The sequence below is a fragment of the Rhinopithecus roxellana genome, chromosome 7 (genome assembly GCF_007565055.1).
Source record: "Rhinopithecus roxellana isolate Shanxi Qingling chromosome 7, ASM756505v1, whole genome shotgun sequence".
Lineage (NCBI taxonomy): Eukaryota > Metazoa > Chordata > Mammalia > Primates > Cercopithecidae > Rhinopithecus > Rhinopithecus roxellana.
This window is the reverse complement of record NC_044555.1, coordinates 126,573,544-126,592,392: the sequence shown is the minus strand read 5'-3', so window position 1 is coordinate 126,592,392 and position 18,849 is coordinate 126,573,544. Positions and strand designations below refer to the sequence as shown.

The window sequence follows — 18,849 nt, the reverse complement described above, 5'->3', positions numbered from 1 at the left end:
AAGCAAACACATTGCCATGAATTAAGAATATTCATAGTTTACAAATTTTGGAGAAACTAGCCAGAGAGAGAGAAATATGACTCAAATTCTGTTTGTGAGAGTATACTCGACACACTTAAGATATCAGGAAGCCTAAAATCCAAAAAGTTAGTTTATGGATAAAAAGCTGGTGTGCTCCATTAATTCCTGATACACAATTCAATATCCTTAAGTTCACCAATATCATTATACATTCTGTACAATTAAGAAATGTACTTTAGGCACATGACCAGTACGTACTCCCGCAGTATCCATGCCAAACGGCGCAGTGGCTCATGCCTGTAATCTCAGCACTTTGGGAGGCCGAGGCAGGTGGATCACCTAAGGTCGGGAATTCAAGACCAGCCTGACCAACATGGAGACACCCCATCTCTACCAAAAATACAAAATTAGCCGGGCATGGTGGCGGATGCCCCTTCAACATAGCGTGAAGCAATGCAAGCATGTATGTGAAATTTGGCTTCACACTAATTCCAGCTTCATGCTTACCTATATTAAAAAAAAGAATTGTCAAACTGCTGATACTTTTTGTTTGTTTGTTTTTGAGACGGAATTTCACTCTTGTTGGCCAGGCTGGAGTACAATGGCACGATCTCGGCTCACCACAACCTCTGCCCCCGGGTTCAAGGGATTCTCCTGCCTTAGCCTCCCGAGTAGCTGGGATTACAGGCATGCACCACCATGCCTGGCTAATTTTGTATTTTTGGTAGAGATGGGATTTCTCCATGTTGGTAAGGCTGGTCTTGAACTCTCGGCCTCAGGTGATCCAATCGCGTCTGCCTCCCAAAGTGCTGAGATGAAAGGTGTGAGCCACCACTCCAGGCTGCTGATACATTTGTTTAATATTTCTTATTTTACTTTAATGAAGACTAAGAACTTTAGCTATGAAAATGTTCATTAGCCAGATGTCTCCAATTCTCTCAGGTTTTAAAGAATATTTTATTATTTAAACTTTTCCACAACTTTCTTCCCTACTTATGATTCCTTACTACATTGTTTCATAAATAATCTTTTCAAAACTGTAATTTGAACAAAATTTAGACAACTTCTGAATTAGACACAATTATTATGTTTCCACTAATAACATAACCCTTTCTGGCCCATTTTGTATACAAAATTACTTGATAACTAAAATTTTTATCCTTAGTAACGTAAAATGTCAGTGAAACCCTAAACAGCACTAAATCCTGAACTATCAGATATAGGCATTTATAGATAAGAACAATTCCACAATTTTAGCAACATGTTTCCCCATATCACAACCCTGTCTTAATTGAAAATGACCCAGATAGTAAATGAGCATAAAAAATAACTTTAAGATTTCAATTTACACAAAAATTTATCTAAAACATTTATCTCATTCACCGTACTTATTTTTCCTTTTAATAAGGGAGACATGAGACATCAATCAACATATGTAAAACAAACAAGACAGGACAACTGGAGAGGAGGAAGCTTGGGAGATTTTAGATCACAGGTGGGAGACAAAGGGTTGCATCCTTTGAGTTTGTGATTAGCTTTTCCAAGGGAAGCAATCACATATGCATTTATCTCAGTGAGACTTTGAACAGAATGGGAGGCAGGCTCGCCCCAAGCCCCCAACTTGAATTAACACCGACATTTAAAAATATCCAGCAAAGACAGTGGGAGACTGAAGCCACAGATCACCTGAGGTCCAGACCAGCCTGGCCAGCATGGTGCAATCCCATCTCTACGACAAATACAAAAATAACCGAGTGTGGTAGTAGGCACCTGCAATCCCAGCTACTTGGGAAGATGAGACAGGAGAATTGCTTGAACCTGGGAGGCAGAGGTTGCAGTGAGCCGAGATTGCACCGTTGCACTGCAGCCTGGGCAATAGAGAACTCCATCTCAATAAATAAATAAATAAATAAATAAATAAATAAATAAAATATCTGGCAAAGACAAACATAAAATTCAGACAAAATGCATGTCAACAATTCTGAAGGCATTTCTATTTTTATTCCACCAATACTTTTTTAAAAATTTTATTTCACCTTTAATGATTATCCAAGACCCCAGTATAACAATTAACCCAGTGGCCGAATGCAGTGGCTCACGCCTGTAATCCCAGCACTTTGGGAGGCTGAGGCTGGTGGATCATGAGGTCAGGAGTTCAAGACCAGCCTGGCTAAGATGGTGAAACACCATCTCTACTGAAAATACAAAAAATTAGCTGGGCTTGATGGTGGGCAACTGTAATCCCAGCTACTCGAGAGGCTGAGGCCAGAGAATTGCTTGAATCTGGGAGGTGGAGATTGCAGTGACCCGAGATCGTACCACTGCACTCTAGCCTGCATGACAGAGTGAGACTCTGTTTCAAAAAAAGAAAAGAAAAGAAAAAAAAACAAACCAATTAACCCAGCAGATTTTGTTCACACGAATGGCCAGAGTACAACCCCTTAAATGTTTGAATTAAGAAAAAGGCTTCAGATTTTAAGTTCTGAGGGTTTTTTCTGCTTGATCTACTCTATCATTGAAGCTTTTGAGTGTACTTTGTATTTTCATCCTATGATTTCTTCAGTTCCACATTTGCTGTGTGTCCTAGAAAACTCCGTATCTGGTTGGTAATTACGTCAACCATATCCAGAATTGCTTGTCAGTTTGCTCCTTTCTTTTTCAGACGTCTCTTGTATCCCCTAATCTTGGTTAAAATCAGTATGCACAATTCTCTATCTGATATTTCTTCAATTTGTTTTGGATAGGGATCTGTTGCTAGAGAATTACTGGGTTCCTTTGGAGGCATCCCGTTTCCTTGCTTTTTTATGTTTCCGGTGTCCTTCTGTTGAGATCTGCACATCTTGTGTAGATTGCTTCTTCCAAGTTTGTGAATTCTCTTTGTAAGGGAGGACTTCTTCCTTTTCCCCTCACGTGGGAGCTGCAGGCTCCAATAGCTTGCAACCTTAGCTATGAGATAGCAATACAAGCTTGCCGGTTTTACTTTGCCCCAACAGATAATCCAATAAAAGCTGTGAACCAAAATTCTGGGTAAAGCAGTCTCCATGGGGGTTTGATTTTTAAAGTCTAAACCTCCCCAGACTCCAACAAGGATCGCTGGGGCCAAACTATCAAAGGAAGGCGTCACACGTTAACCAGGCCCCCTACTTAGAACAGCAGCACAAAAGCCTGGTTACATGCAACGCCATTCTGCTTTTCCATTAAACAGTAAACTTCAGATTCTAAACAATTTTGGGACCAAGGAACATTACAACTCTGAGAGAAAATTCCAAGGACCAAGGATGGCTTAATACTACACCTTAGAACCTCTGCAGAAAGCATCCTCTTTGGAGAGTTTGAGATCTAGAGGATCTTCCAGAGCGTCCTCTTGTGGGGTCCAAACTTAGACTTCCAGACGTCTCTGGCGTTACTTAGGTGAGCACCGGTGCCACTTTGTATGTGCATCGTCAACAGATGATAACACATGGCCCAGACATTTTAAATTACTTCATCTCACTATATTTGACCTACCATATATTTTTCGAATTATAATTTCTTAAAGTTCTTCTAGAGTAAAATATAAGAAAACTCAAGCCCTCAAAAGTATATATTGAATATAGATTCATGCAGATATTATAAGGTGTTCTAAAGATTTTGTACAAAATTACAAACAGTATACATTGAATTATTTTGAAAGTAAAATGTATGTGGGACTGTGTATCTGTATCATATCTGTCTCGACATATACACAGTTTTTAAATGACATATATATATTTTAGACAGGCTTTCACCCTATCACCGAGACTGGAATACAGTGGCATGATCGTGGCTCACTGCACCATCGACCTCCCTGGGCTGAAGTAATCCTCTCAACTCAGACTTCCAAGTAACTTGAACTACAGGTACACACCACTGTGTGTCTGGCTATGTTTTGTAGAGCCAGGGTCTCACTACATTGCCTGGGCTGGTCTCACACTCTTGGGCTCAAATGATACACCTGCCTCAGCCTCCCAAAGTGCTGGGATTACAGTTGTGAGCCACCACACCCACCCAATGCCATATATTTTATTTTTTATTTTTTTTTGAGACAGTCTCGCTGTCGCCCGGGCTGGCGTGCAGTGTTGCTATCTCGGCTCGCTGCAACCTCCGCCTCCCAGTATCAAGCGATTCTCCTGCCTCAGCCTCCCAAGTAGCTGGGACTACAGGCACCTGCAACCACGCCCAGCTAATTTTTGAATTTTTAGTAGAGACAGGGTTTCACCATGTTGGCCAGGCTGGTCTCGAACTCCTGACCTCGTGTGATCTGCCCGCCTCGGCCTCCCAAAGTGCTGGGATTACAGTTGTGAGCCATCATACCCAGCCTAATGCCATATATTTCAAATCATGGTCAGTGTTACAGTGAGTACATGTTTGAATATGATAGTATTGGCCAACAAATTTTTACCATTAATTCATATTTATATTAAGACAGACATTAATGAAATGTAGCTGCATGTGAGTGGTGTGAATACTTCCATCTTAAAGTTTTCTTAGGTTACACATCTAGGTGACGGAATGTGAGAGATGCCTATCTCAACTATCATTTATTGAATTTTGTTATATTTCTTTTGAGATTTTAAAGATAAAATTTAAGGTAAGAATTAGGGATAAAAATTTGAGAAGAATTAAAAACTAATTCTGAGGTATAAGTATGTATAATACATAATTATATATAATATGTATTTATATATGTTTTCATGTATATATAGGTAGATTTTTAGGTTTTCATTTTGTTGCACAGGCTGGAGTGCAGTAGCACACTCCTGGCTCACTGCAACCTCTGCCTTATGGGTTCAAGCAATTCTTGTGCCTCAGCCTCCCGCGTAGCTGAGATTACAGGCGCCTGCACCACTCCCAGCTGTTTCTTTTTTTTTTTGTATTTTAGTAGAGATGGCATCTCACCATGTTGCCCAGGCTGGTCTTGAACTCCTGAGCTCAGGCAATCTGCCCATCTCGGTTTCCCAAAGTGCTAGGATTACAGGCGTGAGTCACTGCACCTGGCTGAGAACTTCTTTCTTAACAACTCAACCAATTGAGTAATTCTTTGCAAATATTTTATTGTTTAAAATCCAGATATTGCAAATTTTTTATAACAATGTCAAAAACTGTTCAAGAATCACATGTGAAAATTTTCACTCTAAAACATGATGTTTTTTAGATTGCTAAATCCAATTTAAATGTAAATTTACTGTGGTGTTCGCATATATATATGTAGAACTTTTATCTGTGTATTGAAAGTGGGACAAAATATGGAAAAAGTTATCAATGTTTAATACACAGTTTTATGACATTGCTTTTCTTTTGATCAGCACATAGTTTCTTTTTACTTCTTTGCAAATTCCACGTCTTTTCTACTAATGAGAAAATACAGGATTGAATCCTAATGGAAAAACAGTAAGACACATACACAGCAAAGTCATAGGACATGGTTGTAGGCCATTGCCATTTCATGACACTGGAAAATATTTCTGTACCAATTATTAAATAATGAAACCATGAAACAAAATCCTGTGATCCATCTGATTAGCATTTATAGTCATTTCTGTATTTGTGTACATTCAAGAAGGGTTGTGTGTGTCAGTCAAGCTTAAGAGCCATCTGGACCCTTATCTTAGAGCTCCACTAAATAGCAATCGCGGCCTTCCCCTCAACATGTAAGACCTAATGCCTAGGTCAGAACATAGAGTAGAACTCCCAGGGAACCTGGGTAGAGAGTCAGGACAAGAACCACATGGCCTGGTGCTTAGATTTGCTCTTCTCCAAGACCTTAGAGGTAAACATGTGTTGCTGCTTTTTTTTTTTTTTTTTTTTTTGGTTTGTTTCCCTAGGCATGGATCCCTGAAGTCTGCCCCCGATACTACAAGACATTTTGATATCATTATAAAACACTTCAGATATGATGCTGAGTGAAAAAGCAGAAAGGGGAAGACTTGGTTGTGCGGGTACTGAGTTCTTTTCCTTTTCTTTTCTTTCTTTCTTTTTTTTTTTTTTGAGACCAATTCTCTTTCTGTCACCCAGGCTGGAGTGCAATGGAGCGATCTTGCCCGGCCAATACTGAGTTCTTGAAAAGAGATGTTTGATGAGGGTGAGTGGATTAGATCTCAGTTTAATATCCAATGGGGCCAGACGTGGTGGGATTACGAGGTGGGCGGCTCATCTGAGGTCAGGAGTTCCCGACCATCCTTGTCAACATGGTGACACCCGTCTCTGCTAAAAATACAAAAACCAGCCGGGCGTGGTGGTGCGTCCCTGTAATCCCAGCTACTTGGGAGGCTGAGGCAGGAGAATTACTTGAACCCGGGAGGCAGAGGTTTCAGTGAGCCGAGACTGCGCCGCTGCACTTCAGCCTGGGCAACAAGAGAGAAACTGCGTCTCAAAAAAAAAAAAAAAAAAAAAAAAATCCAATGGAAGCCAAAAGCAAAATGCTGAGTGGAATATACGTTCATGCAAGTCAAGCAAAGTGTTAAATAGTTTTAATTTCTAGTATCTTTGTCCCTTCATGGCATTTTTTTCAAACGTGATGGGCGGGAGAGGAGCGCCTAGAGCTACTTGGCTTTTTTCGGGCAATACTGCCATCGTGCGGAAATAGTTTCATAGCATCTGAAACTGTGAGCATTTCCTCCACGTAAACCCTGGCAGTCACGGAAGGAATAGCCAGTGGAGGCTGAACAGGCCCAAGGCACAAGTTGGCATTCCTACCTACCTTGAGGTCTGGCAGAAGCAATGGACAAACGCAAAGTCTTAGTGAAGTATCTGGTGAGTGAGGGACCAGGACTGAGCCAGCTGCATCGAGGAAATAAGAATGTAATGGAAAGCCTAAGCAATTATCTAAGCCCACAAGCCAGGATTATCTGTGACTTTATAAGTTCATGGGAAAGTCTTTTCTCATAAGAGGACACTGATGGTAATCTCAGTTCTCTCAAGGAGGGCAGATAGGTGGCTTTTTTCCGTTGGACATTTTCTGAGAAGGATGGCATTGTTTAGTCCTGAGCAAACCAGTATTTATCTCATCCTAGCGAGTGTTCTGTATACCAGCTTCAAAGCTAGTTCTTCATGAAGATATCCACCCTTAGGTGTGGAGACCTCCAGATACTCCATGACTCATAATTGAAAAATCAACAAGGGTGGCTAAAATTGTATGGGTGACTTGTTCCCCATGACATTCTTTTTCACTGTTTATTATCTCAGTATCTGAATCTTTTAAAAAAGGATATAATGTTAGTCTGGTACTGTAGTGTGACCTTCCAGTCAAGAGCTTCTTCAGGTAGGACTTCTCCTGGCCTCTGAGGATTCAGGCAGGCATTCCAGGATAAGGGACCTGGCTTTTGTGACATCCTTGACTATACCTAGCACTTCCCCCAGCTGGTTACAGTTGAGTTGAGTGATGGTCTGTAGACATAGATGCTATTGGCATTCAGGAGTGTCTTAAAGATTTGGCCAGGCCCGGTGGCTCATGCCTGTAATCCTAGCAATTTGGGAGGCTGAGGCAGGTGGATTGCTTGAGCTCAGGAGTTCGAGACTAGCCATGGTGAAGCTCTGTCTCTACAAAAATTCCCACAAAATTAGCTGGGCACATTAGTGCCTGCCTATAGTCCCAGCTACTTAGGAGGCTAAGCTGGGGGGATTGCTTGAGCCCTGGAGGTCGAGGCTACCATGAGCAACAGTGCACTTCTTCCTGGGAGACAAAGTGAAACCCTGTTTAAAAAAAAAGAAAAGTCTTAAAGACCCTCCGGGAAGCTTTTCTCAATGACCCCCATTCCTGGGAATGACAAAATGACACCTAAACTCCCCACATTATTTCACCTAAAGTTGACTTAGATATCTACTAGATCAGGGGTCTCCAGTTCCTGGGTCACGAACCTGTACTGTTCTGTGGCCTCTTATGAACTGGGCTGCACAGCAGGAGGCAGCACAGGAGACAGCATGGAGCAGGCAAAGTTTCACTGGTATTTAAAGCCACTCCCCATTGCTTGCATTACTGCCTGAGTTCCACCTCTTGTCAGCACTGGCAACATTATATTCTCATAGGAGCATGAATCCTATTGTGAACTGTTCATGCAAGGATCTAGGTAGGGCTCTCCTTATGAAAATCTAATGCCTGATGCTCTGTCACTGTCTCTCATGACCCCCAGATGGCATCATCTAGTTGCAGGAAAATGAGGCTCAGGGTACCTACTGATTCTACATTATGGTGAGTTGTATAATTATTTCATTATGTATTACAGTGTAATAACAATAGGAATAAAGTGCACAGTTAATGTAGTGCGCTTGAATCTTCCTGAAACCATCCCCAACCTTGGATCGTGCAACATTTATCTTCCACAAAACCGATCCCTGATGTTAAAAAGTTTGGGGACTGCTAAACTACCTCCTCTGGAGAAATAGCTTGTTCTGACCATTTTTGTAGAAGAGTGCAGCCCTACATGTAAGACAGTGTCCAAAGTGCTGGGATTACAGGTGTGAGCCACCATACCCGGCCTATAATCCAAGTTTAATGCAGATTTATTTTTTACATGAAATTAATAATTATATATATATGGAAAGATACACATGGAAATGATCCAAAAGGTTAGTTGCCTTGACACGTTGTATGGTAGTGTTTTTCTTCTTTAGTAGTATGCGGATTTTTCCGAATCTTTGGCAAGCATTATTTTTTAATTAATTAGTGGGAGAATACTGTAAGCATTATACCTAAAAGACAAGTTATAAAATGCAGACCCCCCCCATAAAGTCTCAGGAAACACCTGAAGAATATGTAATGGCATGGGAACATGCTGTGTTTTCATGTTAGATGATGAGACCCTGAGATGAAACACTGAGTAACCTCGACAGGAATTGAACACATGTACTATGAGTATCATGCCATGTGGAACATATTTGACTTGCAGTAATGACAACTGTCATATCCCTCCTCTATGGCTCATGCCAAATTACTGCCTACAATGTAACACCTGAGCTAGAACATGAAGAACTCCCTGGTTGTCCGGGAGGGGAGCCAGAACAGACACCAGCAGGATTTATAAATTGTTTGCCAGGGAAGATCTCTAAGCTTCTAGCAACTCTCCTTTTTGTGCCCTCATCCGTTGAATTTATTCCCTGAAGGAGACTGTTTGATGCATTGGCAAGTACTGGACATATCATCCTGTGAAGTAAATCATACCCATATAGACTAGATCAAGAAGACATGTAATTTCTGAAAGAATAAGATTCTTGATGAGGGTGTGTGGTTTAGGGTTCGTTTGGTTTCAGACGGAAAACAAAAGCAAGGCCAGGCGGGGTGGCTCATGTCTGTAATCACAGCACTTTGGGAGGCCGCGGCGGGCGGATCACCTGAGGTCAGGAGTTCTTGTTCAACCTGGCCAACATGGTGAAACCTCGTCTCTACTAAAAATACAAAAATTAGCTCGACTTGGGTGCGGTGCCTGTAATCCCAGCTGCTTTGGAGGCTGAGGCAGGTGAGTCGCTTGAATCCGAGAGGCCGAGGTTGCAGTGAGCTGAGATCGCGCCACTGCACTCCAGCCTGGGCGACAGAGCGAGACTCCGTCTCAGAAAAAAAAAAAAAAAAAAAAAAAAAAAAAAAGAAAGAAAGTAAGAAAAAAAAAAAGAAAACAAAAGCGAAAGTGCATCAGTAAGGCCAGGTGGCCCAAACAGGGCAAAATGCAAGGCAGCCATGTTTGGTGGCTCCTTTGTCTATGGGTGGCGTTTTTTCACACAAGAAGGGCGGGAGTAGAGGAATCCAAGGTAAGTCTTTTTGGCATATCTGGAACTCTACTGCCATCGTGAGGATGTCGTTTAGCGATACCCTAAGCCATTACAGAGTTCTAGAGGACTACCTGTTGGGGCAGGTGTGGTCTGGTAAGAGGTGGAAGAGGCTTCGCCTTCATGCTGGGAATCCTTGCTTAGTCTCCTCTGAGGCTTTAAAAGAGACCTGAGCATTGGCGGTACCTTGGTATAGAACCTGGAGAGTGAAGGTTCTAATAGCAAATCCTGTAAACTTCCTCTGGAAGAACGCTGTTCATTGTGCGCGGATACTGATGCCACAAGAGACCCAAAGACCCGTAGCAAGATGTGAAAACCTCCTGCCTGGTGGTCCAAGGGACAGGAACAGGAGACAGATGCCCACAAGAGCCTGCATTTGTCTTTGAGTGGGTTCCTGCAGTTCTGCCCAGACGAAGAACCGAGGCCCCGCCCCACGACTTCCTGTGTCAGGACGGCCTGGCAGGGGCTGGTTCACTCCAAGCCCTCACTCTCCAGGTTCTACACCAAGATACCGCCAATGTCCAGCTCTGTTCTTAGGGTCTTAGAGGAGAAGGCAAAAAGACCTATCCTGGAGCCCACACCTCTTCCATCTCCCCGCACATCAGACGTTCCGCAACAGAGAGAAGAACGCTGTTCTCGAGAACAGTGTAATGGCGTAGGGGTTCATGAAACTCCGTCCTCGCGATGGCAGTAGTGCTCCAGATATGCCAAGAAGCCCTGTCTCGCTCCCTCTTCTCCCGCCCCTCGTGTCTGAAAAAACTCCAGCAAACATGGCTGCCTTATGTTTTGCCCAGTTTGGGGGCAACCTGGTCTTACTACCCAACTTTCGCTTTTGTTTTCCATCTGAAATCAAACTGAGACCTAAAACCACCCACCCTCATCAGGAATATTGTTCTTTCAGAAATTAAATTGACACCTTACCTTGTCTATGGAGTTCTGCTTTCATTATATGCAATCTGTGCAGTTCTGCTCAACATTCTATATCCAGTACTTTCCCATAGTATCAGATTTTCTACCTGAAAGGATAAGCGTAAAGTATCCAAGCTTAAGAGAGAGAATAAAATGCTGGAAGTTCAAGACTTAGAGAAAGGCCTCTCTAGCCACCCTATTTTCCTTTGAGACGCTCAAGATACTCTGCGTTTATTTTCAGTCCTACACTAATACTTGTTTGGGAGTTACTCCTGTTCCAGGAACGAAGCCGGGCCCGCTGCATTTTCTAGAGGCCTAGTACGGAAAAACAAGAAAACTAGGAAAGACGGGAATTTATTGCTGTAACTGGATACAGGAAGAAGGCCGGAGATAATTCCACCAGACCAACTCAAAGTGTTACAATTTTCTTAGTGCTTATACAGGTTGGGGTTATGTGCCTACTGCAGTATAGCATTCGCCTATGTCCATTGGTAACTAATTTTGCTTTAACTAGAATGTCAGAGGCAAAAAAAAAAAAACTTGCTAAGTCCAATTAAAAAGGGCCCCAGTACCTTCAAAGTCTGTCTACTGTGGTACTGAAATGATTATTTCTGTCTTGTCTCCTTTACAGCTTGGTCCGGAGAGCTGCCTTGGACTCTCCAATGAATTCAAACAGTTGCCTCTGTTACCTTGACTCGTCTCAGATTTCGTTGACCCAAGATAGGTCCTAGCACTAGGAATATAAGACTGTCTCCATTATTTTGGCTTGCTCCAGGTTAGGGAGAAGCCCGTGCAAGGTTCCTGCTGACCATGTGTTTCTTTCTTTTCTTTTGTTTTTTGAGACGAAGTTTCGCTCTTGTTGCCCAGGCTGGAGCGCCATGGCGCGATCCTGGCTCATGGCAACCTTCGCCTCCTGGATTCAAGCAATTCTCCTGCCTCAGCCTCCCGAGTAGCTGGGATTACAGGCATGTGCCACCATGCCCGGCTAATTTTGTATTTTTAGTAAAGTCAGGGTTTCTCCATGTTGGTCAGGCTGGTCTCAAACTCGCGACCTCAGGTGATCTGCCGGCCTTGGCCTCCCAAAGTGCTGGGATTACAGGCGTGAGCCACTGCGCCCGGTCTTGACCGTATGTTTCATTTCTAGCTTTGATGTCTGGGCACCGATTTTCCTTGGTTTAACTATTTGCTCAATATTAAGGCAGCTCTGTAGAAATTTGTCTGTGTAACTGAGGTGCTACGCAGGCCTGCCTGTGTGACTGTCATGCAGGCCTGTCTGTGTGATTGTCAGGGAGAATTGGCCTGCCACAATACTTTTCTAAGCATAGCAATAGAGGTAGTTAGGGATAATTCGTATATTACAGAAATTGCCTTACAGAGAGTAACACATTTCTATACTCTCCTTCCATAACAGACACTTAAAAAAAAAAAAAAAGTAATGTATACTTGCTGTGGATCTCATTTAAGATTGCAACAGAAGCACTTTTCAATACTATTAAATGGCTTTTTACTCTTTCCATATTTTAAGCATTTTAGTTTATTTTCTTAATTTCCTATTTTTAATTTTTTGATACATTATATTTGTATATATTTAAGGGTACATGTGAAATTTTGTTACATGCATATAATATGTAATGATCAATTCATGATATTTAAGTTACCTATCAACAAAGTATTTATCATTTCTATGTGTTGGGTACATTTCAAGTCCTTTCTTCCAGCTATTTTAAAACTACAGAAAGTTGTTAATTATAGTCACCCTACTCTTCTATCAAAGTTTAGAACTTATTTTTTCTAACTGTATGTTTCTACTCATTAACCAACTCTCTTCAGCTTCACTGCCCTCCTGCAAATACACCCTTCCCTGTCTCTGGTGTCTGTCATTCCACGCTCCACCTCCATGCCAACAAGTATTTTAGCTCCTACAGATGAATGAGAGCTATATTTTCCTTTCTGTGTCCGGCTTATTTTACTTAACATAACGATCTTCAGTTCCATCCACGTTGCTGCAAATACATCATTTCATTTTTTTAATGGCTGAAAAGTATTCCATTGTGTATATATAGACTGCATATTCTAGGTTTTCCAGTTCGTTAGTGTATAGTCGTTTGTAATACTCTCTGATGATCTTTTGCATTTCTGTGGTATCAGTGGTAATCTCTCCTTTACCATTTCTGATTTTGTTTATTTGGGTCTGTTCTTTTCTTGGTTAGTCTAGCTGGTGGTTTATCAGTTTCATATACATGTATAAATATACATTCAGAATATACATTAATATACATACACACACACACACACATATATATATATATAAAACTCACCCAGGCTGGAGTGCGGTGGTGTGATCTTGGCTCACTGCAACCTCCACCTCCTGGGTTCAAGCGATTATCGTGCTTCAGTCTCCCTAGTAGCTGGGTTTACAGGCGTGCACCACTATGCCCAGCTAGTTTTTCTGTTTCTAGTAGAGATGGGATTTCACCATTTTGGCCAGCTGGTCTCGAACTCCTGACCTCAAATGATCCACCCGCCTCTGCCTCCCGAAGTGCTGGGATTACAGGAGTGAGCCATCGCACCTGGCAGTTTTGTTCATATTTTTAAAGAACCAACTTTTCATTTTGTTGATCCTTTGTGTTGGTTTTTCATCTCTATTTTGTTTAGTTCTGCTTTGATCTTTATTATTTATTGATCCATGTTACTATGGGGTTTTTTTTTTTTAGTAGAAAATACCTTTTATTTATAAATGGATTCAGAAAATAAGGAAATACTCTCAAAAAGAAAAGCACTGATATAAATGGACCATGCCATAATAAGCACTGATTAAATTTAATACTTCTGATTCTCTTGTTTTATGCATAAATCAGTCTTTAGATTCTTGTAAAAGACGTAAAGAACTGAATTATTCAATCAATAAACACAATTTACATATTAAATAAAGCACCTTACATCTCACAATTACAGAACGAGATTTTTTTTTTTTTTTTTTTGAGACGGACTTCTGGCTCTGCTCTGTTGCCCAGTCTGGAGTGCTGTGGCCTGATCTTGGCTCACTGCAACCTCCAACCTCCCAGGTTCAAGCGATTCTCCTGCCTCAACCTCCCAAGTAGGTGACATTACAGGTGCCTGCCACCACGCTGGCTAATTTTGGTATTTTTTTAGTAGAGACAGGGTTTTGCCATGTTGGCCAGGCTGGTCTTGAACTCTTGACCTCAAGTGATCCGCCCACCTTGGCCTCCTAAAGTGCTGGGATTATAGGTGTGAGCCACTGCGCCTGGCGAGAATGAGAACTTTTAATAGGTTTATCAGTCATTTGGCACAAAATCATTTAATATATTAAAGTAGTAGAGATTTAGCCATCCATATCATTTGTCTGTTCAATAAATTTGGAAGTAAGCAAATGCTACCAAAATCTTATCTAATCTGAAATTAATAAACTAAACATGTTTAAGATTCTCTTTTACTCAAATAGGAAATAGAAAGGAACTTACATAATATCCAGAGAATAATTAAAGGCAAAATACATCAAGTCAAATCCTACTACATCTGCAGATACTTTTCTCAGAGGAAAGCCTTTATCCATTAATGACTTTATTAAAACGCTTATTTATTTATTTATTATCATAAGCTCAACTAAGTGTTATATAAAACAGTTTTGAAAATTAAGGTAATAAGACAGAAAAGAACTAATCTTACCAAATGTTAATAAACAAATAATTAAACCAAACAAGTGAGAAAAATTGAGTCAAACATTTTGAAAGTGAAGTCCCTGGAATAGAAAGCCAAAAATCAATAATCAATGAATTTTAAGCAGATTCTTTGAAATTAGCAATAAAATATGTCAGCCTTGTCTTAGTCCATTCAGGGTGCTATAGCAAAATACCATAGCTAGGTAATTTATAACATTTTATATGTTATAAAACTTACTGCTCACATTTCTGGTGTCTGGGAAGTCCAAGATCAAGGTCTCAGCATATTCATTGTCTGTTGAAGGCTCACTCTCTGCTTCAAAGATGGTACCTTCTAGCTATGTGTTCACATGGCAGAAGAGGTGACAAGCTCTCTCAGGTCTGTTTTATTAGGGAACTAATCCCATTCAGTATGACTGACCCTCCATTATCTAATCAGCTTCCAAAGGCTACATCTCTTAATAATATCACCTTGGGGGTTAGGTTTCAACATATAAATTTTTGGGAATACAGACCTTTACAACATATCTTCCCACCCTTGGGCCCCCCAAATTTGTGTCTTTCCCACATGCAAAATATATTCATTCTATCCTGATAGCCCCCAAATTCTTAACCTGTTTCTGCATCAACTCAAAAGTTTAAAGTCCAAAGTCTCATCTAAATATCATCTACGTTAGATTTGGGTGAGACTCAAGGTATCATTCATTCTGAGCCAAATTCCCCTTCTACTCTGAGCCTTTGAAGTTAAACAAGTTTTGTGTTTCCAAAAAACAGTGTTGGGACAGGCATAAGTTAGAAATTCCCATTCCATAAGGGAGAGAGAAGAAAGAAAAGGGGTAGTATGTTTCAAGTAAGTCCAAAACCCAAGAGCACAAGCAATATTAAACCTTAAGCCTGGAGAATAATCTTCTTTGACTCAGTGTTGTGCCTTTCAGACACACTTGGATGAGGATTGGGCCCCCAATGACTTTTCTGTGCATAGCCCATTCCACAGTGCTCATGTGTTGGAGTCTTGTGTTTGTGGTTCTCCTAGGCTGGAGTTGCACACTGGTTGCTCTACCATTCTGGGGTCTCTGGGATGGCCCTGCCCTCATGGTTTTACCAGACTTTGCCTTTATGGTGGTTCCTCCATGGCTTTAATAGGCATCGCCCCAATGGTGGCTCTTTTTTTTTGAGACGGAGTCTCGCTCTTTCCTCCAGGCTGGAGTGCAGTGGTGCAATCTCGGCTCACTGCAAGCTCCACCTCCAAGGTTCACGCCATTCTCCTGCCTCAGCCTCCTCAGTAGCTGGGACTACAGGCTCCCACCACCATGCCTGGCTAATTTTTTGTATTGTTAGTAGACGGGGCTTCACCGTGTTGGCCAGGATGGTCTTGCTCTCCTGACCTCGTGATCCGTCCGTCTCGGCCTCCCAAAGTGCTGGGATTACAGGCGTCTGCCACCGTGCCCGGCCTAATGGTGGCTCTTTATTGTAGTCCTGTCCCTGTGGGACATCTTTGTCCATGCCCTGCAGCTCTCTGGGGTACTCTTAGTAATATAGGTGGAGGTAGCCATGTCCCTATAGCTCATTTGCTCTGTGCTCCTGTGGAGATGGCACTGTGTTGATGCTGCCAAGATTTTTACTGCCTGTGCACTTTAGAGTGGTGGCCTGAACCACATCTGGGCCCACTTGAGACACATCTGATGAGAGAGGAAGCTGAAAAATGCTGTGCCAGAACGCAGGGAGTGAAGACTTGAGGTAGTTCAGGGCAGCAAGCACCGAGGTTCCTTGGGTGCCCATGGTCCCTCTTTTGACCTCATTTTACACCCCAGGTTTGGTATTCTGAGCCTGTGATGTGAGTGGATGGTCTCTAAAATGCCTTTAGGGTCATTCTCTTACTGTCATGCAGAATAGCATCTGGCTTCCTTCTATCCCTACTAATTTTCTTATCAAATGGTGGTTTGGTCATACCTTTAGTATTCTCTTCTGAATATGCTTTTTCATTAATTCTTTACAACATAGCCACACTGAGAATTTACCAGATCTTTACATTCTGCTCTGCTTCCCTTTTGATTATAAATTGTTTTTAATTTGTTTCTATCTTCTTGTATTTTACTACAAGTATTCAAGAGAGGCCATACCACACCCTCAACACTTTGCTTAGATATTTATTTCACCAACTTTTTGCTCACAAGTTCCACCTTCTTGTGAAAAGCCCTAGGATACATACACAGTTCAGCCAGGTTATTTGCCACTTTATAAGAGGGATGACTTTTCCTCCAGTTTCTGATAACATTTCTCATTTTCACCTGAGACTTCATCAGAATGGCCTTTACCATCCAGATTTCTACCAAAATTCTGTTCATGACCTCTTAGGAAATCTCTAAGAAGATTAAGGCATTGTTTACAGCTCTCCTCTTCTGAGCCATAACCAGATCACTCTTAACACTCTGCTCGCAGAAACGTAGGCTTTTTCTAGCCTGATCCTTTGCATTCTTACAGCCTCTACCCATTACCCAGTTCCCAAGCTGCATCCACATTTGTAGGTATTTGTTAGAGCAGCACCCTACTTCCTGCTATCAATTTCTACCTTGATTCTTTCAGGGTGCTATAACAAAGTATCTTGGACTGGGTAATTTTTAAAAACATAATTTACTGAGAATCCTGGAGTCAGGGATTTCGAACATTAAGGTGGCAGAAGATGTGGTGTACAATGAGGGCTCAGTCTCTGCTTCAAAGTTGGCACCTTCTAGCTATGTCTTCATATGGTAGTAGAAGTAAAAGAGCTCCGTCAGGCCACTTTTTTAAGGACACTAATCCCATTCATGAGGGCAGATCCTCATGACCGAATCACCTCCCATAGGCCTTACCTCTTAATACCATTACCATCGGGATTAGGTATTTGGGGCAATCATTAAAAAGTCATTAGGTATTTGGTGATCATTAAAAAGTCAGGAAACAACAGATGCTGGAGAGGTTGTGGAGAAATAGGAATGCTTTTACACTGTTGTTGGGAGTGTAAGTTAGTTCAACCATTGTGGAAGAGTGTGTCGATTCCTCAGGGATCTAGAACCCAAATTTCCATTTGACCCAGCAATTCCATTACTGGGTATATACCCAAAAGATGATCAATCATTCTACTATAAAGACACATGCACACATATACATATGTTTATTGCAGCAATGTTCACAATAGCAAAGACTTGGAACCAACCCAAATGCCCATCAATGATAGACTGGATAAAGAAAATGTGGCACATATGTACCATGGAATACAATGCAACCACAAAAAAGGATGGATTCATGTCTTTTGCAGGGACATGGATAAAGCTGGAAACTATCATTCTCAGCAAACTAACACAGGAACAGAAAACCAAACATAAGTGGGAGTTGAACAATGAGAACACATGGACACAGGGAGGGGAACATCACACATCAGGGCCTGTCAGGGGTTGGGGGCTAGGGGCTATACTGATAGCATTAGAAGAAATACCTCTTTTCGCTGCCTGACCGCCGCCATCATGGGTCGCATGCATGCTCCCGGGAAGGGCCTGTCCCAGTCGGCTTTGCCCTATCGACGCAGCGTCCCCACTTGGTTGAAGTTGACATCTGATGACGTGAAGGAGCAGATTTACAAACTGGCCAAGAAGGGCCTGACTCCTTCACAAATTGGTGTGATCCTGAGAGATTCACATGGTGTTGCACAAGTACGTTTTGTGACAGGCAATAAAATCTTAAGAATTCTTAAGTCTAAGGGACTTGCTCCTGATCTTCCTGAAGATCTCACCATTTAATTAAGAAAGCAGTTGCTGTTCGAAAGCATCTTGAGAGGAACAGAAAAGATAAGATAATAAATTCCGTCTGATTCTGTATAGAGCCAGATTCACCGTTTGGCTCGATATATAAGACCAGCAGTCCTTCCTCCCAGTTGGAAATATGAATCATCTACAGCCTCTGCCCTGGTCGCATAAATTTGTCTGTGTACTCAAGCAATAAAATGATTGTTTAACAACAACAACAACAACAAAAAAAAAAAAATAGAAGAAATACCTAATGTAGATGGCAGGTTGATGGGTGCAGCAAATCACCATGGCATGTGTATACCTAAGCAACAAACCTGCACAGTCTGCACATGTATCCCAAAATTTAAAGTATAATAATAATAAAAAAGAAAATGGTTCATATTCATAAAATATCATTCAAGGTCAAGTTTCGTGACAAAAAAATGCAATTCTAATCCCCCAACTGACTGATTGGATCCCCCACTTCTGCCAAAGAGATTCCAAAGAAACCTGAAAAACTAGTTAAGGCCATAATGGGAAGGAAGTAGGTGGTCAGACATGCCTCATTATACCCTCTCCCATTTGAAGTCCAGGCATAACTGACCAGCATGAACATTAAAATAGATCTTGGCCTGGTGAGGTGGCTCATGCCTATAATATCAACACTTTGGGAGGCTGAGATGGGCGTATCCCTTGAAGTCAGG

At 41.6% G+C, this 18,849-nt stretch overlaps 1 protein-coding gene and 1 long non-coding RNA gene across 2 annotated transcripts in view; both read left to right on the top strand.

The window, feature by feature from the left end:
- The window catches only part of LOC115898720, a 79,117-nt gene that overhangs the window by 48,675 nt on the left and 11,593 nt on the right, over positions 1–18,849 (top strand). Inside the window, exons 8-9 of the long non-coding RNA XR_004058408.1 lie at positions 3,777–3,899; positions 6,055–6,121. This is a non-coding gene — a long non-coding RNA (uncharacterized LOC115898720). The remainder of the gene's footprint in view (positions 1–3,776; positions 3,900–6,054; positions 6,122–18,849) is intronic.
- Positions 17,837–18,349, top strand: LOC104658846 (40S ribosomal protein S13). The gene is given in 4 exon segments (XM_010358966.2): positions 17,837–18,146; positions 18,149–18,205; positions 18,208–18,234; positions 18,237–18,349. Coding segments are annotated over 4 exon segments (444 nt in total). The 5' UTR covers positions 17,837–17,884; the 3' UTR covers positions 18,335–18,349.